Genomic DNA, 19,628 nt, shown 5'->3' with positions numbered 1-19,628 from the left:
GCAGGAAAGCAGCTCCACTCGATGTCAAAATGAATGCTAAGGTTTCCACATGGCATATGGGAATACTCCCATTCAAAATGACTGGCCCAAATGGAACTCCCAGGCAGGCAAAATTTTAAAGTTGCCAAAAGATGATGGGTAAACACTTGGTTGGAAATGCCAGTTCGTATTGACACAGCTGCACGAAACAATATTCCGGTCCTCTGCTAACTGGAAAACAAATAGGGAAGGAATAGTCAAACAGAGAGAGCTGTAACAGCTCCTCTCCACCCTGCTTCCATGTTTGGCTTGGTATCTTCAGTCGTCAAGGCAAGCTGAAATACTCAAGGCTCATTTGTACAACCTCAAGCAGAGTTTCCACCACAGCTGTATCGAACTCCGAACTCCCTGCAGTCTCCTTCTGCTCGTGCCGGTTGGGAGACATGAGGACGCTGCTCTCAAGGGCAGAAAGCGACACAGCTCGTTTGGGATGACAGCTCTGCCAAGAAATGCTAAAAATGGATATACAGTCCTTAGAGCTATTACACTTGGAGTCTGCCTGCTCCACTATGTCCACAAATTCTTTATCAACTCTCACCTAGAGATACCCATCCAGGAGAACCTGTTAAATAGTACTTTAAGTACAGGCATACCAATGGGAAACAATTCGGTAATCATCTTAATTCTTTTGGATTTCTGCTTCCTTTTGAACAAGGCAAGGTACTGGTAGGATGCACATTTCAGCTGCAGCCAGCAACATGTAGAGCACTCCAGAGCAGACATCACTCGAGGTTTGCTTCTTCTTTAAGGGATTACAACTTTCTTACAGGTATAAGAATGGCATCATACCCCTACTTGGAATCTAGTTTCCTGAATGATTGTATAAAACAGGAAAAAAAATATATCTAAAATCTTTAAAGTTTCCCTGCAAGTATATTTTTAAAGCTAAAATTTCACAATAAATTAAAAGCCTTAGAATTCTTAGATTTAGTTTTAATGATGCTGGTACTATTGGTGCTCATTTTCAGAGCTCTATCTTTGTGTGGAGAGGAGAACAGAAAGCTACGTATTTTGAAAATTCCTAAAAACACTTTACATAGTTTTAATTAGATGTGCTTGTAGTGATGTAATCAAGCTGCTTAAAAAACAATGCATGTTATAAATCATTTGTCTTGAAAACAATTTATTATTCATATTCTATGGTCTAACAGCATGTGCAACCACAGGGAAGTCACCTACCATGTTAGAGAGACCTGGAAATGAAATACTGGAGGAAGCAGTAGACAGATTTACAGCTGAGAGCACAAGCAGAACATTAACTCTGCTAAAAGGCAATCTTGCCATTTCCCATTTGTTTCTTAAAACCAAATCTTGAAAAATGAATCCCCAGACCCTAATGGTCACTTCGGTTTAAGCCAAAGGCTGGGATTTCAATTTATTGGGAACAGCCTTGGCGACTTAGTCTAACTGGGCAGCAGAATAAACAGCTAAAAGCAGCGCAGCAGTGCCTGCGCCAGCACGCTGCCTCTCGCCTTTTCCCAGCCAGCGGAGACCTAACCTGCAGCAAACTCCTGCTCGGCTGACAACAACATTGCTATAGCAACGGTGCTCTGCTCCCTAGCAGCCTCGGAAAAACGTCCCTATTGAAAACTGGGAACAGGAAGTTCAGCTGCCACCCGGACTCCGATAGCGCCCTTCGTGCCCGGTCTCCCCCAAGACGAGCACACCGCACTCCCAGCACTCTCAACCAGCTCACGGCCGGACGGGGAAAGCCCCATCCCCGTGGCCAGCTCTCGCCTCCACCTCTGCCCCTTCGCCGCTGGGACAGGCTGTCGCTCCATCCTGCTCAGCCCCCACGCTGGAATTCCTCTGGGAAGCTGTGTTCCACGACGTTAGAGCTTTATTAAAAAGGCAGAACAGAACAGAATTCAGTCCTGCACTTCTTACAGCAGCACGCTGCTGCTGCACAAGGCAGACACTAAAAATTGCTGAGATTTGCAACTCCAACTTCCATTTTAGTTAAGCTCCTCAAGCACTTTTTTTTTTTTTTTTTTTAACTGCTGGGAAACCCTGCAGTGCTGTTTTCATAAGCAATTATGCTCTTTTCCTTGTCAAATTAACTTTTCCATATAAATCAAAGATTCAGATCTAGAGGGACAGTCAGCACTGCTGGTACTTGTTCTTCAATGCACATGTACACGAGGGATTTGCTCTTTCACAGGTGAGAGCAGGCAAACACCAACTACTTGTATTATCAACTGTGGAGAAGCACCTCATTTTTAAGACTACATTGTGTACCTCAGCTGAGGATAAGGTGAGACAGAGACCTAAAAGAGACCTATTTTTTTAAAAAAATAATCATTTGCTATTAAACGAAGGAGGAAAGGATCAAAACATCTCTCACTGTGCCATCGCACTTGGAGCATACCTACCTGTGGGACTAGAGAACACTGCATCTTTGCTGTGCTTGTGCCATTTGAAGGTTACACAGAAGAAATTAAAATTGAACAGACTTGTTTATGCATAAGTGAGATCCTTTTTACTACCTATGGTACACGAATTACAAAAGCTCAACAACTAAACCCAAGCCACAAATTATTTAAGGTAAACATTATTTAATTAAAATTCTCTGACTTTACTTCCAGACTTCAGTCCCAAACTATTTGTTGCAGATAACATAGCTAATAATGCCCAGAGGCAGCATACAAAAACCAGACTTGTACACTTCATTTCGGAGGCAAAATAAAATAATTTCTTACTCTCTGGAATGCGTTTTTTTCCACCCAACTCATCTGAAAATATTTAATGGCAACCTTATCAACCAGGCTAATTGAGACAATTGATGAAACACGCAAAGACGTCAAGAGTGCCACATCAAAATAAACTATACTTCTGACACGGGCACTGCCCTCTGCAGAGACTTCTGTGTTTGAAGTTGTTCTGTTTCCTCATGAAGTGGAAGATGAAGAAACCCTCCTGTCCCTGGGAGGGAAGAAAATGCATTTTCTCTCTCCCCCATCAGCAGGCGCCGCGAGTCACTTTCCCGTATTTAAACGGGCACCTTTCCCAATCCATGACTTACACGCCTCCAGGACAAGCCCGGCAAGCAGAGGCCATCCCAGAGCACATTAACACAGGGGAAGCGTACCTGCGACTGCCGTACAAAGATGCCGTGGTTCTCTTCACAGGTGAAGTATTTTCTGCCCTGCACAGTCCCATCATTCTTGCCTTTTGCTTCATCCAAGATGACACCAACCCATTTTCCGGTGGCAAACAAGGTGGCACCGACATAAGCCACTGTTCCACGGTGCCCTTTCCCGATGACTTCTACTCTGGAGCCCACCTTGAGGGGCTTGCCACTTGCTTCCACACTCATCCTGGTTCCAGTGCTGGATGCCTGAGGACAGAGAGAAGAAGAAAGGCAGGTTAAAGTTGGTGCAAACAGATGAAAAAATGGTTTAGAAGTCTGACGTCTTGTTCCCTGCAGAGCTGGCAAGAGCGGCACACGGTGTGACTTCTAGTGCCCTTCATCTCCGGATCCTGTGCTGAGCCACATGAAGTCTGAAGGGGTCAGTCCCAATGCAAGTCTGCTATTCTTTCAAGAGCTAACAAAATATAATTCCTTCCATTACAGCTGTCAAACAGTAATCGCAAACAATAGCAAAACACCATTAACTACTATTCTTCAGCTTAACAGACACATTGGACTCACAAACCCAATCTATATATTTTTGTAAGATTATGGAGCAGCTTTGGAAAGATTAACTGTTAACAGGCAGATGTTAGGGCAATTCATATTTGTCTCAAATATGAAAAAAGAACAGAGCACATATATCAGAAACTGCCTACAGCTTTTTAGTCTCTTGCATTACATTCACAGGAACAAAAAGACCTTTTCCACCAGCGTTTGTTTTCCTACCCCTTTTTATTGCCATTAAGAGGAATCAATGGTCCATTCCCACTACAAGAGTTAGACAACCCACCTCCAGCAACATTTCATTGCATTTATGAGACCACCTCTGAGCCAGGAGATCCTAGGTACAAATTTTTATAGCACTTCCTATCAGGATGTTGACGAGCAGAAAATATTGTTGGTAAATTTGTCAGGCTTTCAAGGCATTACCATCCTAAATATTTATCCAAAATTAAAGTTCAGTGTGCATCACTACATTTCAAGCAGGCCATCCTAAACATGTACCCTAAATTTAGGTAAAACTAACAACATCGATGAGGTGATAGGTGTAAGGAATTCTATTAAAGCATTTCAGATGCTTATTTTTACTTAGATTACATAACCTTAGTGCAGTTTTGTACTGCATTTCTCCCCTTTATAAGGGAGTAGGCAAGTCAGCAGTTGGCTCCTCTCTGCCCCAGGACCAACAGCTCCTTTTTTAAAATAAGCCCAAGAAAAATAGATGAAATTTATACTAAATTGTCATAGATCTAAATTATTTTTAATTGTTTAAAAAAGTAATGCTATATTAGTATTCCCTCTTCAAATTTTAATGCCTTTAAAATATTTATATTTGAACACATATTTAAATATAAATAAAATGGGAAAGTGGTACATGACTTTGTTGGTCAATTTAAGTTTCATAATTCAGTATAATACTGTGGTGTTGTCCTCATGTCAGTCTTTAAAATGAAACAAATCTTGGTGTTTACATCATCTCATTTGTCAGTAGGTTCTGTTTATTGTGTAGAAAATACTTTGTTTTGATTACTGGTGGGTTTGCCTTAAGTGAAAGAATATACTCTTTATTCGGACAAGCACACTGGGAGCTGCAAGCTGGGCGATGAAAGGATAGAAGGCTTCTTTCACTGTCGCAAGCTATGAAAAAAAAAATAGATGAGAAAGGGCAATTAAATCTGATGGATGTGAGGACAAATATCGGAAGCACCTAGACACCCAGCAAGAGCTTCCATGGCAAGCAGACTTCAGCCTATGTAGGGAACTAAGAGTATTCTGAAAGCTTCCAGTTGCCACTTGCAGACACCCCATTCACCACTGTCAGCAGACAAACTAACCAACCATTACCTTCCTTTGAGTATTAAACGTACGGTTTTTAAACGAAGAATATATCCATCATGCTCAGGAAGTTTTCTTTTGCTACACAAAATTGTGGCACTGTTTTTCTAGACTTAACTGAATTTCGCTTTTCATCCAAATACAATTGACAGAAATCAAGAGCACAAAAAACTCCTTTTTTATCAAAAAAAAAATCCGTCCCTATTTTCTAGTAAATAATCAAAAACAAGATCTCAAATCAAAACTGTTAAGCTATGTATTCAAGCAGAAGTCCACAAAAATGCTGGATCACTTCAGTTGTCCAAAGGATTATTCTCCAGAATCATTGCAATTGTAAAATCAATGCCTCCCACTGGCTATAAAAAAATGAGAGCAAAACTTTAAGAAAATAACAAGTCTAAAAGAAAATCAAGATTCAGCATGTAAATAGAAAACTTCCTGCTTAGTGATTTTAAATCACTTTCATTTATAGCTGCCAGAGTACTCTCCCAGGGGCCGCGGGCCGAGGTCCGTCGTCCTGGGGAACGTCACTCGCTGCAGAAGAGCGGCCACCAGCCGCCCTCGGAGCCGCCTGCCCGGACCGCGCCGCGGCTGCCGCACTGACCGGGCTCGGCGGGCACACCGCTGCGGTTGGGAGAAGCAATCTTGCACTTTCAATAACAGTTAAATGATTACGGAAAATAGATAGTATGAGTCTTCACACGCTACTTCAACATATGTTGCCTAAGAAAATTTTTAAACCACAGCATACATTTACAGAGAAAACATGAAAGCCAGATTGTAAAATGGAGATGTTAGATTTGCAACACCACAACGTTATCTCCAGCCAATTTGATAAATAATGCAACTATTCAACAAGAATCTTGTAGGTTTACTTCTAACTCATAAGGCAAACAAATCATGCTTTCATCATTATACTGCAGATAAATCGAGAGTACAGATCCTTTTTCATATCACAGTATTTAGATTTTCATTATTCTAATTAAGACACATCCTAGTTTAGGTTCAGCTTGTGACTGTGAATTGTCCAAATTGCAAGACTGGTACAATTCCCACATAACTACTGGAGATACTCACATTCTCCAAATGTTTTGCATCATACTATAGCCCTGATACTTACTGCCTCAAATCCGTGCGTGCAAGCCCCCAGCATTTTGCCAGGGATCGGAGCTACCAGAGCCTTGGATGCTCATTAGCTTTTCATTTTCTCAACTAAATAAGTTTTGTTAAATGGAACTGCAGATTGAAACACTCCCCCACCCCAACTGCCTCTCATGGAAGAAGAGCCTATATAATCCCCAGGCCTGAATGAGAAGCCTTCGGTGGCCTCCAAGAGACTCTTCTGCATGCGAAGGTCTGCAAGGAAGAGGCGCGCAGCCCTCGGCGGCATCGCGGTCCGGCACCGCGGAGCAGCTCCGCACGTACCTCTGCACAGCTCTGCTGCCGGGACAAGATGCGAGCACGGAGCGTGCAGCAAAATGAGCTCAAAAGCACTTCCTCCAGGAAGGACGCGCAGACAGGACACTGGGACAAAGCTGTCAGCCACGGGCAGCAACCAGCAAACAAGAGCCTGAGGAGGTGTCCCAGGACGAACAGGAAAAGGAAAGAAAAAAAAAAAAAAAAACCCAAAAACAGAAGAGCAAGACAACTTACAGGATCCGAGCTGTCAGCCGAGCTGAGTGGTCAAGACAAGAGCCACGGAGCCCAAAGAAAGAAACTCGTCATGCTTTTACCTAACAATCTTACAAACTACTTAATTCTGATTTTTCTGCAGCACCAGTCTGCACAGAGATAGTCAGATAAACTGGCCTCAAAAAATCAAATATTTTAGTGCTTCTGCTGCAGCAGCATCACATTTGGCTTCGTGGGCTGAATGTGGGTGTCTGGGGAATGTTTTCTGGAGAGCGCTCGTATGAGAACTAAGGAAGAACTCTGTCACTTCCTTTCCAAATGCAATCGGAGCAAAATCAGGTATCGACACTAAACAGAAACTCTAAATTTTTAAGCAGTCTGATGTGTCATGGCCCAACATTTCAGATTTTCTGACAACAAAGCCACTTTACAAGGCTTCCAACCTGCTTCCCTCCAGCTCCTCATCCTCTTCTCCCCCCACAGGCTCCCCTCCCCTCCAGCATCCCACTGCAACTGTTTTTTAAAATCAGCACCTCAGGGAGCAGGTTTACATTTGGCCCCACCGGCAGTCAGCAGAGGCGGAGGGAAGGAATCTCTTAAGTCAGATCTGCCAGGCTGGGGAACCCGGTGGAGCCTCACCAGCCAAGCAGGGGCTGTGCTTTACTCCTCATCAGCCACCATATAAACTCTCCAGGGAATAAAAACTGGGACTTCATATGGAAAAAGAGTTTTCCTGTCTTTTTAAATTATGAAAGCTCTTCAGGGCCTGTTTTACAAATTACGAAGCAGAGATGCATACCAAAAAAAGCAGCATATCTTTGTTCTTTGCAAAACCATCTCTAGAGATCATCCCTTCAGAATTAGCAGCACAGTCAAATGAGTGAATCACCCTATCAGTCTGCTCGGAAATTCCCTCACATTTCTCTTGGAAGATGCTTCAGCACTGATTTTTCTGCCACAGCAACTCCTCTCCATGACTCAAGAAGAGCAGGCAGTCACCTAAGAGAAAGGAAACGACCTCTTCCCAACTTCAAAGCACCTTCACACTGCAGCTAACCACCGAGTCAGCGCAATAGAGAGGAACCAGTGCCGGTCACTACTGGAAAGGAACACAGAAGGTTTCATGTAGACCGGCGCCTGGCAAGCTCTTTATGCCATACTCATTCTGGTGCTAGAAAGCCTGCTTTGCAGGGATGCAACTGGAAAAAATGAAAGAGCAGGTAAAAGCCTCCAGGATGTGCTGCAGTCCTGACTATGTGAATAGACAGATATTCCATACAAGGCTCTCTTCTGTTGCATTATAAAACGGTAGACCAAGATAATTTACATTACCATAGCAAAGCACAAAATTATGTAAATCTACTGTTAGTCTGTTGACTAGTCTGAAAAAAGTTGCCAACATAGGTAGCATTCTTTACCCTTTTACAGATTTGTTTTATGCAAGTCCTAGTATTTTCATTAGTAAGGAGAAGAGATTTGTATCTCATAGAATCATAGAATCAGTGAGGTTGGCAGGGACCTCTGGAGATCATCTAGTCCAACCCCCCCTGCTCCAGCAGGGTCACCTAGAGCATGGTAGACAGGGTTGCATCCAGGCAGGCCTTGAAGATCTCCAGAGAAGGAGACTCCACAACCTCTCTGGGCAACCTGTCCCAGGGCTCCGTCACTCTCACAGGGAAGAAATTCCCCCTCACGGTCAGGAGGAACTGCCTGTGCTTCCATTTCTGCCCATTGCCTCTTGTCCTGTCACACAGGGCAACTGGAAAGAGTTTGTCCCCGTCCCCCTGACACCCTCCCTGCAGGTACTTGTACACACTGATCAGATCCCCCCTCGGTCTGCTCCTCCCCAGGCTGCAGAGGCCCAGCTCTCGCAGCCGTTCCTCGTAGGGCAGGTGCTCCAGCCCTCGGATCATCTTCGTAGCCCTACGCTGGACTCTCTCCAGTAGCTCCATGTCTCTCTTGTACTGGGGAGCCCAACTCTTCTCTATGAACTTAATCACGCAGGTAAAGCATCTGCAGGTTAAAGTGGTAAAATACAGCTGAAAATCTCCTAGGAATCATTTAAAAAAAATTCTCTTTGGAGGTTCCCAAGGACAGGTGGGAGAATGGGACTGTGGCTGTTTTCTTGCCCATACTTTTCGGAAGCCGCTCTCTCCCACAGAATTTAACCTTTTCTTGACACCAGTGGCCAAACCATATAAGTATACAGATAAGTACGGCCTATAATTCAACTTTCCAAATCATCTCAATTGGCAGACACATGACCTGGATAAATTAAGAGCTTTATAAAACCTCTGGCAGGTAATTTATTGCTGCAGCATTAGGTTCAGATTAAGCATCCAAGTTCATAAACATAAAACAGCTTTAAATTACTAGTGGTGTTGGTCTACAAAATATACATAGATACATACATAGATCTCTGCCTCTGTTGCCGTGTTCCAGTAAATCTCACTTTGTTCCAATAAGCACAGTGCTTCAGATCTCATATGAAGGACACTTTCTTCCAGCCTATTACTTATTCCTGCAGTCTGACTGCTGACTTTGAGAATGGCCTCTGGCACATCACTGTATTTCCGTCCTAGGAACAACAGGACTTTAGCCCAAAGCAGTCCGTCAGTAAAATCAAGGTAAGAATTTAGCCTATGGCACCAGCTCCCATCTCCAACGCTCGCGTATTTCAAAGGAGAGAATTAAAATCTGCAAAGCAGTATTGCACTGCTAAAAAAAAAAGAAAAAAAAAAAGCCAAACAAACCTGCATTGGCCTTTTCTTAGCTCTTTTCCTCTAATTACCTAATTCTCGCCCAGCAAAGCTCTGCCCAGAAGAGAGCGAGCCTCTCCCCTCGCTGCGATCCAGGGATCAGAGCACATGCAAGGCAGCGTCAGTTTGCATTATCCAGCCGGGGCAGGCAGCGGGAACGGCGCAGGAAGGATTTCAGCCAAGCCCGGCCGGGAGCGCGGCTGCTCGGCGTCCCTGCGAGCTGGGTTTACAGGCAGCAGCGCAGGCAGGGCTACGCGGCAGTCCCACCCGCAGCGTAGCTGCGCGCTTTCTCGAGCTGAATCCGGGGCAACGACCACTTGTACTGCACCGTCAGCAGAGGTGAGAGCCCAGAGGGGAGGCCTTGAGGAGACTCACTGCAGAAATTAGGCTGACAGTTCCATTTATATTTCTGTATTTTATAACATTTTCAAGGATAACATGCAATCCAAAAGCCCATTTAAGCTCCACATATTTGATGTAACAAACATTTCAGTTAAGAGCAGGCTGCACGACCTGTAGTTCTGCATTTCTGCATATGATGCACCCTTCACTCCATAAAGTGAATTCTCTTTCCAAATAAAATATTTACTTAATGCAGCCACATCTGAAAATAAGCTTTGTCTTCATTTACTTCATGACTCCCCTCAGTCTGTATGAATGCAAGCTAGTTTCATGGTTTATTCTTCTCTCAAGTCATTAGTTATATGTTATAATTAACACAGCAGCCAACTAATATCATATGGGCATGCATCACTTCAAGAGAGTAGCAAACCAAATCAGCAACATCTTTCTCTCATATCTGATTTTATTAAAGCCAAATGAGAAAGTTAATCCAATTAAATCTGGCAAAGGTAGGTATACATTTCTCAGTGTCAAATATGAAATTATTATAATCTTGTAGATCTATCAAAAAGGCTTTTGTTTTTAAATAAGACAGAAAATTTATTAACTTTATGGTATTCCCATTTTGATTGTCCTCCCCTCCCAAGAACATCTGTAATTTGCACAATCGGCAAAAAATATTTCAGAGTAAGTTTTCCCCAAGCACGCTTTGCATACGATACCTTGCCTAAGAACTTCCAGAACGGTTTCCTCCCCAGATGGATGTCCCACCCTAACTACACTCTAGCAGGTCTTTTTCTGTAATGGAACTTCATTATTTACAAAAATTAGTACAAACAACTATTTAGAGAGCTCAAAATCCAAAAGGTCCTTTTCCACTGCCACATTGTGACTTCGTGAATGTAGAGGGCAACTTTTACCTGACAAAATCCATCCTGAATAAGGCTGATTAAATAGGAAAATCAATAAGTTATGCATCCTTTCTAGAGCAAGGAACCCCCAACACGCAAAACACCTAAGAAACTGTTTTGCATACACAGATTTGGTATAAATACAAGCTAGAGACTAACAAATGTCACTGTTCAGCCCGACTTTAAAAAGGGAACAAAAATAAGTTTGATAAGAATAGTTAAAGAAGAGAAATTAAGAGTGATCCGAGAAGTTTGGAAGCAGGGTAAAACAAGCATTTATCTGTGAAATAAGGTGTCCTCATCCCTGAGGAGAGCAGAGGTCACAGAGGAGCACAGGCAAGGCACACATCCTGGCTTCTACTAAAGCACATACACACAACACACAAATCCGTGCATGCCTCTGAAACCACTTGCACGTAACACCCGCCAGGTAAAGCCGCTTTCTACCTCTATCTCACAGAAAGCTCCTTCTATTTTGCATATAAATGACTGGCTTGAGCCTCTGGCTTGGAAGGCACTTTGAGGAGGGCCAAGCAATGCCGACCAAAACGCACATCTTCAGCAATGGCACAGTCCGCCTGCCGCGAGCCCCAGAGCAACACATCCTTCAGCACGAGCCAGAAAGCTTGGGAACCCGGCAGGGCACTTTGTCAGCCTGAATTCAACAAGTGGCCCCTACAGAAGGGGAGCTCAGGCCCCTCCACTGCCTATTAGCAGTCTGTTAAAACTTCCACAATGTTCTCCAAATTGCCTGGTGGCTAATTAGGGTGCAGAGCCTGCACTTGAGAATCCTTGTGAAGTCAATTTGAGGCAGTGCTGAAAACCCTTTTTATAAACCTGTTGTCATGCAAAAGACCCTTCCGGAGTAACTGAAGGGGTCCTGGCATTGTTAAAAGATTGAACTTGATGCTAACCAGAAAAAAAAGTTCTGTTTCTTCACTTCGTAATGTCTGGAAAAATAAAGAATTCTGTACTCTCTAAACCTATAGAGCAGTAGCAAGCAGAGCAGAAAAGGACTTCTCAAAGGGCTAAACAGAGTCCACCCTAGGAATCTCGGCACACATTCTGCAGCTTCCCAGGACCCACCAACAGCAGACAGGGCTGAGACCTAGAAATACTCTTGTACACTCGTCAAAGGACACCACCAAACCAGACTGTCTCATGATCTCTGTCTTGATGAGATGGGCAGACTGCACTCCATTCAGGACCAGACGTTCAGATACTTTGGTGAAGGGACAGGTACTTTCGGACATAAAAAATAGAACATTCCCCTCCACACACCCCACCCCCATTGACACTAACACGAAAACACCTTCTGTTCCTGAGAAGTGGTTGGGTTTTTTCCCCTGACCACAGAGCTCCAGTAAGAAAAGCTAAGTCTACAGAGCATATTTTTATTATAGTATGCTCAAAGTAAATGTTCACAGATCATCAGCCCAGAAGCTTTAGCCTTTTTTTTTTAATGGCAGAATCTTAATCATCATTTCACAAGATCATTAATGTGATACTAGAAACTTCATCCTGCTTCTTCCAACACTACTTGTGGAAGTTCAAACTAGGAAGCGCCACACTGTCTCAACATTAAAATAAACCTCATACCAACTACTCCCCACACAAGTATTCTGATAAACAGGCATGTGATTGCTGTAGCATCCATTTTCAAACTCAGAAAATATTCTCAAGTTTAACTCCAAATTATATCTCTGAAGAGTACACATAATATCAGGGTAGTGCTATATCTCCTACATCTAAATCTTAATGAGAGTATCTGGCCAACACAGAAATCCATCACAACTTTATACACTGAATGTCCATTCTTTAACCAGCACAAATTCTAAAAGAAATATTTTCCAAATCTTCAACATACAGGAAAGAATGGAGAACACAGAATAAGCCCTTTAACAGATTCATGTTCTTAAGACAAGACAAACAGCTCTCTGCCTTTTGTTTCTAACTAATTAGAAATAAACCACTGCACTAAGACATACTGCTCCAATACGAAGATGACAGTGCATGAGTTTCATTCATTCCTGGCCTCTTCTATGGGCACTTGGAGTTCCTAAGACTGCAAGCTCTTCCAAATGTTGGAGAGCGCACAGTCTAGACAACGTCCAACAGCTTTGTTCGGACCAAAGCCGTAAGTCACAACTCCGCAGAGTCAGTTCAGCCACGTACCTAGTTCCCATGTCACGGATTGCCATTGCTCTTGCCTCAAAACAATGCACAAGTTAAAATATTTTCTTTTTCTCTTGTGCTTTAGTTTGTCCTATGACCTGCACTGTCTTCTGCTATACTGGACTGAAGCAAAGAGCAAGCTGGTTTCTCCGATGACACTGTACCGCCTCAGCTTTCCACAACGTTTCCTGAGATACCACTAACAGCAAGGGACTCATCTGCCCGACTCTCCAAGGTCAGAAACAATCAAGAGGCAGGGCCAAATAAATACACAAATAAATACTAAGACTTATATTCTCAGGAAGAGCCCAAGCAGTGAGATCATCACAATTTCAGATTTAAATAGGAGGAAAAAAATGTCTAAGCTGGAAATGCTGAGTCCTCACCAACAGGCAAGGACAGTCATGCCTATCTTCCCAGCTGGGTTATTGCATACTCAGCGTCTACTGGCCTTACAAAGAGGAGTTGGAGGGACAGACTCTGCTCAGTGGCAAGCCAAGACGACCCGTGTCCGTCTGCCGTCGTTCATCCCGGCTGCTGTCACCCTCGCATTCCCTAGCCATCTGTTGAAGGACGGAGGCAGGGAGGTGAGAAATACAACAAAGCTCAGAAACAGTCACTTGGACATCAGAGACTTAAGAGTCCAAAACAGCAGCTGGTGACATAACCCAAACTTTCCCAGGTTTTTAGATATTGTACAACTCCCTGCTCTTCTCTGTTTTCCTAAAAAACACCAGTTAGAGCTTTTCTGGACAGCAGCATTTCAAACACTCTTCCACACACTGGAATTCTCTAATTTTGCAGGTTTCTATCTGAACCTGTAACCGTTGCAGGCAGCCAGTCCCCTTCCAGCAATGTGGAAGGATTCCCCATTTGTGTGTCCATGCAGGTTCTGAGCTGCCAGGCTGCACTATTTAGCACCGATCTGCCCCGTTACACTTTCACAAAGCTTCCCTGCTACCTGCAAGGACCAGACGGGATCACCTTCTGGTTTCAACTCACTCACTTAGACTGAAGCTATTGCCCTTAAGCTAGCTCATTCTTAAATATGTTGAGATACTTTCAGGGTTGCCTTAGCCCAGGCAGACAGGAAGAGTCTGAGCCACGGGGGAGAAAACCAGCAGAGAGCTGGCAGAGGTCCCCAAAGCAGCATCTGATAAGGGCGATAGAGGGATTCCGGGAGCCAGCCGAGCATTTCCAAATCCCGCAGGGGCACCAGCCGCTACAACTTCGCAAGGGGAAGCTGCCATGAGGTGACAGTTCCCCCACAGAAGCAACACGTAACAACAGAACATGGCCAGAAATTGGAAGGACACTCTGTAAAGATGAGCTCTCATCCAGGAAAAAAGGACATACAGGGCTGGATTTTGGAAACTTTTCCCCTGCCACCAGTAACCAAAAGGTTTCCTCAGTGAGACAGAGGATCATCATTTCTGGCGCAGAGAGCAAGACAGCGATATGCTGATCACTGGGTGAGTGAAGTGGATGGAGGACCACATAGACCTGCAGGAAGCTCTAATAAAGCCAAGAGCAAAGGAAGATAGGAGCTGCACACACATAAGGTGAGAAACATTCCCAGGAATAACTCTCACACACTAACAGACTCCAAATTAGTGAGGATCCCTCAGGAAATCTATTTAAGCATCAGTGTAGACAGTTCATAGCAGCTCATAATCATCACTGCCATGCAGCAATGGCCAAAAGGGTGAATAAGTTAATAAGTTGTGTTAAGAGAAATGATAGCACAGATAAGTGTACTGTGATAGCAGAGCCAGCATTCCTCCTCCCACCTCAACCTCCTAAACCCAACCTCTACCCGGGGTGCAGGATGCCAACAGCCAGCTCAGGAACCCCAAGAACAGTGGGACGTAATGGGGATTGGGCAACTATAAAAGCAACACAGAATATCTCATTCCCTCTGTATTCCCAAAACAGTTATTACCGACTGTAGTGCCAACCTTGTCTCCTGCAGGACAGTCTGCACAGGTGGCTCTGATAAAGTCACTCATCTCAGTACCAGCATTTCTAGTGCACCCTTTGGAAAGGCCAGCGAACTCGCCTGGAGAATGAATCTCCTCTCCCCTTCTAGGTAAGGCACGAGCCGTATGGGCCAGGCAGCCTGGGCTACAGCTTTAACTGCCTACCTATTCTATTAATAGCAGACTTCACTTCTCCAAACTGCCTATCTGGCACCTTTCAGAAACACTACATTTTCACATTTTTATCCCCCGTTTAAAAAATTTACACATATTTACACACAATTTCCTCGGTTACTTAAACATACTGGTTTCTAGTCACTGGAAAACGTATGAACAGTTAAGTACATTAACCTGTGATTTCGGCACGTATTTGGGTCATTCCTGTGTTTCACCTGTGTTTTGTTCCATCATGGCAGTTAACCCAAGGAGTATTTATTGTATTCCTTCCAAAAGCCAGGATCACATCATTATGCAGACACATAGGGACACCTCCCTCCAAGCAGCTAGGACTAATTGAACCTTAAACTGTCATTCAAAGTACAGATCAAAAGTTTCAGGCAAACCTTGAACACAGCAACCACCTCTGAAAAGCTTCCATGATGAGATGCATGACTGCAAGTTAAAATCCTTTTAGCCTTAAATTCAAGATGTGACCAAACACAGCTGGAATAAGGAAAAACTTTGAAATAATTCTAGCCTAGTTACTTTAAGTCTAGTTATTACCAAATACATAATATATGACGCTGCCATACTGTCCTGATTCAAAGGAGGAGCTTACTCAAGGACTAACAACAGACCCATCACCAGCGACACAACGGGGGTGGCTGCCGTCTCAGCTGGCAGGATCTTAAGCAGCGTGGGTCTGTTGCTGTTCGACTTGTAGATGAACGAGCAAGGTGTTGTTATGAGGAAGCTCCCCCCGTACAAACACCACTATAGTACTGGATTTGTTTTGGTCAATGCTTGAAAGTCGAATTCAAACGGCTTAGGCAGTTCTGCGGTTCCCGATACAGTGACACCAGACCCCACAATTAATGTCAGAGCACACGTCGCTAGTGAAGTCGTATGTTCATCACCGAACATCAGCAGGAGAGCCGGTGAGTCAAGCCCATCCAGAAGGGCTGGCGCAGTTTTGGTCCTCTTGATACCAATTTCAAAACGCAGTTTGAGTAAAAGTCGAGTTTTACTCAACGCAGATAACGCTGCTCACATTCAGGACGTGCAACTGCCACCCTACCTGAACGAAATTCAATGCAGTTATCAGGATAGGAATGGGCAAGATTCAGGCTGAAATTTCACCTTCTTAACACATACTCACCCCCCCACACACACTGAAAACGGCAGCCTTTGGAAACCGAGCGCCGAGGCAGCTGGAGCAGCCTGCGCTGCTGTGCCCGAGGGCACCGTTTTCCAGCCCTCGGAGCGGCCGGCAGCACCATCGCTGCACGCAGACACGCTCCGTCGGTGCAGGGCGGCTAACGCAACTGCCGCAGGCCGTAACCGGCGTTCCTGAGGCTCTTCCCGAACGGCAGCGTCTCCGCTCGGTGGCCGCTGCCCCCTCGACCGCCTGACCACCCAGCTCAAACAGAAAAGCGAGCGACCCGCTTTGCCCAGAGCGCCTGAACGAGAGGCGCCCCCCCCCCCGCCCGCAGCGAGCGCCCCGGCGGTGCCCGCCGCGGGGGCCGAGCGGCTGCGCATCGCCCTCCCCGCTCCCAGCCCCAGCGCGACACGAGGCCGTGCGAAAGCCAGAAGCAAGGCCCCTCGGTGCCGCAGGCAGCCCCAGAGCTCCGCAGCACCCGGCCGAGCTGGCAAGCGCCAGCCAGCAGAGACGCCTGGGCACGCGCTATCCCGTGCCCCCAGCACCCAGCGGCTCGCGCGCAGCGTCGCCGTACGGCAGAAAGGGCGCAGAACGACAGAGAAACTCCAGAGAAAGGCCCCGCGGCGAGGCCGCCACTCAGCTCGAGTCCTGCCACCCGCGGCACAGCCCGAGAGCAACTGCGGTATGGTAAAACCCTGAGCTTCCAGGTATCCGAAAATCATTCCAGCACCTCACAATGCGACCTGGAAAACAATCAGGGAGGGGAAGAAAAAGCACGATGCAGAAGGGAAAACAACCGAGAATCTTTGTGCTGAAAAGCCCTAGAAAGACTCTGTCATCACCGGAGGCTCAGCTGACACCTCACTGCATTATCAGTGACAATTAACAGGAAAGAAAGACTAATTCTCATCAAAAGGACAGAGCCACTAATATAATTCAGACAATGTAACCATCCGCTGTGTATCTTCACAGATACTGTTAATGATGAAGATGCCAAATTCAGGAAATAAGCAAGCACAGAAAATCTGGATTTCACTACAAAAATATATGGATTTTTCACTGCAACAGATAGCATTAAGATATAGCATAATACATCTAACAACAAGCCAAGAGTTTGTAAATAAGTTTCCCTCCCCCCAGCTTACCCGACCGTATGTGTGTCTCTTGCTCTGGGCCATGCTGCCGCTGGCGTTTCTCTTTATTTTAGCGATTTATTATTTCTAAATAATGGCCTCAGTTCATGGCTAGTAGGAATCCACCACAGATTTTTCACGTTTCAGCTGATCCAGTCATCCCCACGCTCCCCCAGCTACGCTCTGCTGGGCCGCACAGAAAGGGGAAAAAGCCCTTTTCTGGCAGAGGATTCTTCAGCACGGGGATATTCAGAAATCCAGCCCGGCTGATGGAGACTACTCTGCGCTAGCGCTGCTCCAGGCTCCTGCCACCGCTCCTGCCGGCTCGCTGGGTCCTAATGCTCGCCGCGTCCTGCTGAAAGCGCGACCGGCCGCCCCGGCAGCCTGGCCGGGCCCCCCCGTCCCGGGGCGCGGGCCGGGCCCCCCTCCCGGGGCGCGGGCCGGCCGCCCCTCGGCGCCCTCGGCACCCGCGCCCGGAGCCGGCCAAAGCACCGCGCGGCGGAGCCGGCAGCGCTCCCCTCGCCTCCTCGGCCAGGGCTGAGCTCTGCCATCCTCCAGCCATGCCGTGCCTCTCTTCCCTTGCACTGGAGAGCTCCATAGCGAAGCGAGAGGAAAAATAATGCTGGGACACGTCGTGGAGCTCCCAACCCACCCTACTGCTCATGGCAACCCATCATCCGAGACACCTCCAACGCTGCCTGGCAGGTAACGGTGTTCATTCAGCTTGCCTACAACACAGTGCGAAAGACCCATGGGAGGTGTGGGGACCAAGCAGTTAACCACGGGGCATTTTAAAATCAATAATTGTTCTTTCCATGGCTGATCTGAATAGATGTCTAATTAAACTCATCAGCCTCCCTTCTCAGAGCTGTCTACAGCATTAATTGCTGCCTGTGAAACGGCGAGCAGGAGCTAAGGGAGGGGGCATGCAAAACAGGAGGCTTGGACGAACAGAATGCTTAAACACCTTATACAGCGGTTTCCTCCACGATTTCAAGACATCAGAACCCCAGGAGCAAAGCAGGAATGACCTTCCTGCCTTCCTCCCCCAGGACTTCAACGCACATGGCCATCTTTGAAACAGGGGTCAGAGCATAAATTCTGAGGCCAAGCACTGACAAACTTGCACCAAAGTCTACCTCCACTTTACACTACTCCTTTACACCATTCATAGTCAGGCCTGTGGTTATCCAAGTCAAAAAGATCTAACTGTTCAATTCTTATTTTAGCATCTGATTGCAGCGAACATAAACACGGCAACAAACTACCTGAAGGAGAAACTAATGCCACCAAGTTTTTAAAAAGGGGAAATGGAACCTGCTAGTGAAGTTCTTCATAGAACTTCAATTTTTTTTTTTTTTAATACTTGCATTAATGAACTAGACCAACTTTTGCATCCTGCAATCCCTTATTGCCTGCATGGCTGTGCAGCAGTCACTTCCAAATATTCTATAAAAGGCAACCAAGAAAACGCAAGCTCCATGTCAACAATCCTGGTGCCCATACCCGAGGTGAAATATTTTTCTAGGATCTGTAAGTCAGGGGGAAAAAAGCTGGAAAAGCACGGACACAGGCCAAACAAGCAGAGCATGGCACTGAACAGGCGGGTGGCACCTTCCAAGGCCGGGGTGTCTGACAGCAAACTGGGTGGCCTCAAAGGCTACAGCAGTGACATTCAAGGGGACAAACTCTGAAGACTTGCACTTGGGAATAAACAGCAAAAAAAAAAAAAAAAAAAAACCAACTAGGAACTAGGCATTCATTGCACTCACCGAATAACAATTTCAAAACCCCAGCTGATCACCGGAGCTACAAACTGCCCAGGACAGACAAACAAAAAATAATCGCCCGCACAGGGCATACCCAGAGAGCTATTGCCAGCAGGACAGAAAAATTGCTGCCATTGCACAAGAAGCGTGATGAGACTGCTTTAAAAAGCTAGGGGCTTTTGTAAGAGCACAATTATACTCCTTTATACAAAGAAAAGGTTAAATTATCTATTAGATAAGCACACTGCAGGCAACTCTTTGCTATTCAACAGACCTACTGCACATTACACTAGAAAGCTAGCACAAAGGAAGCGTCAATCACTTCCCAAACAGCCTTTCACAAGGATGCAAGTGTCCGAGCTAAAATAACTTTTCTTCTACTCTATTCTAAAGAAAATAGTTACACATACAGAAATCCAAAGCAAAATGCCTGAGAAAGTCACAAAAAGGCATGAGTATCCTCTCATTTTCTTCAATTCTCTCCACACTAGGAGATATCAAGGACATTAGATGCAAAAACCCACATTAGTTGAACAAAATCCAAGTTGAACACAATCAAAATCAGTTGAACACATCAAAATTAGGAAAGTGAAATAAATACA

At 45.4% G+C, this 19,628-nt stretch overlaps 1 protein-coding gene across 10 annotated transcripts in view; it reads right to left on the bottom strand.

The window, feature by feature from the left end:
• Nucleotides 1-19,628, bottom strand: part of DCTN1 (dynactin subunit 1) — a 91,505-nt gene that overhangs the window by 62,557 nt on the left and 9,320 nt on the right. For all 10 annotated transcript variants that reach the window (XM_062574845.1, XM_062574841.1, XM_062574843.1 and 7 more), the window contains exon 2: nt 3,128-3,376. In XM_062574845.1, the coding sequence (XP_062430829.1) occupies nt 3,128-3,355 (228 nt within the window). In that variant the 5' untranslated portion in view covers nt 3,356-3,376. The remainder of the gene's footprint in view (nt 1-3,127; nt 3,377-19,628) is intronic.

This window comes from Rhea pennata, chromosome 4 (assembly GCF_028389875.1).
Source record: "Rhea pennata isolate bPtePen1 chromosome 4, bPtePen1.pri, whole genome shotgun sequence".
NCBI lineage: Eukaryota > Metazoa > Chordata > Aves > Rheiformes > Rheidae > Rhea > Rhea pennata.
Note: the sequence above shows the minus strand (reverse complement) of the source record. Positions and strands in the feature narration are given on the sequence as shown.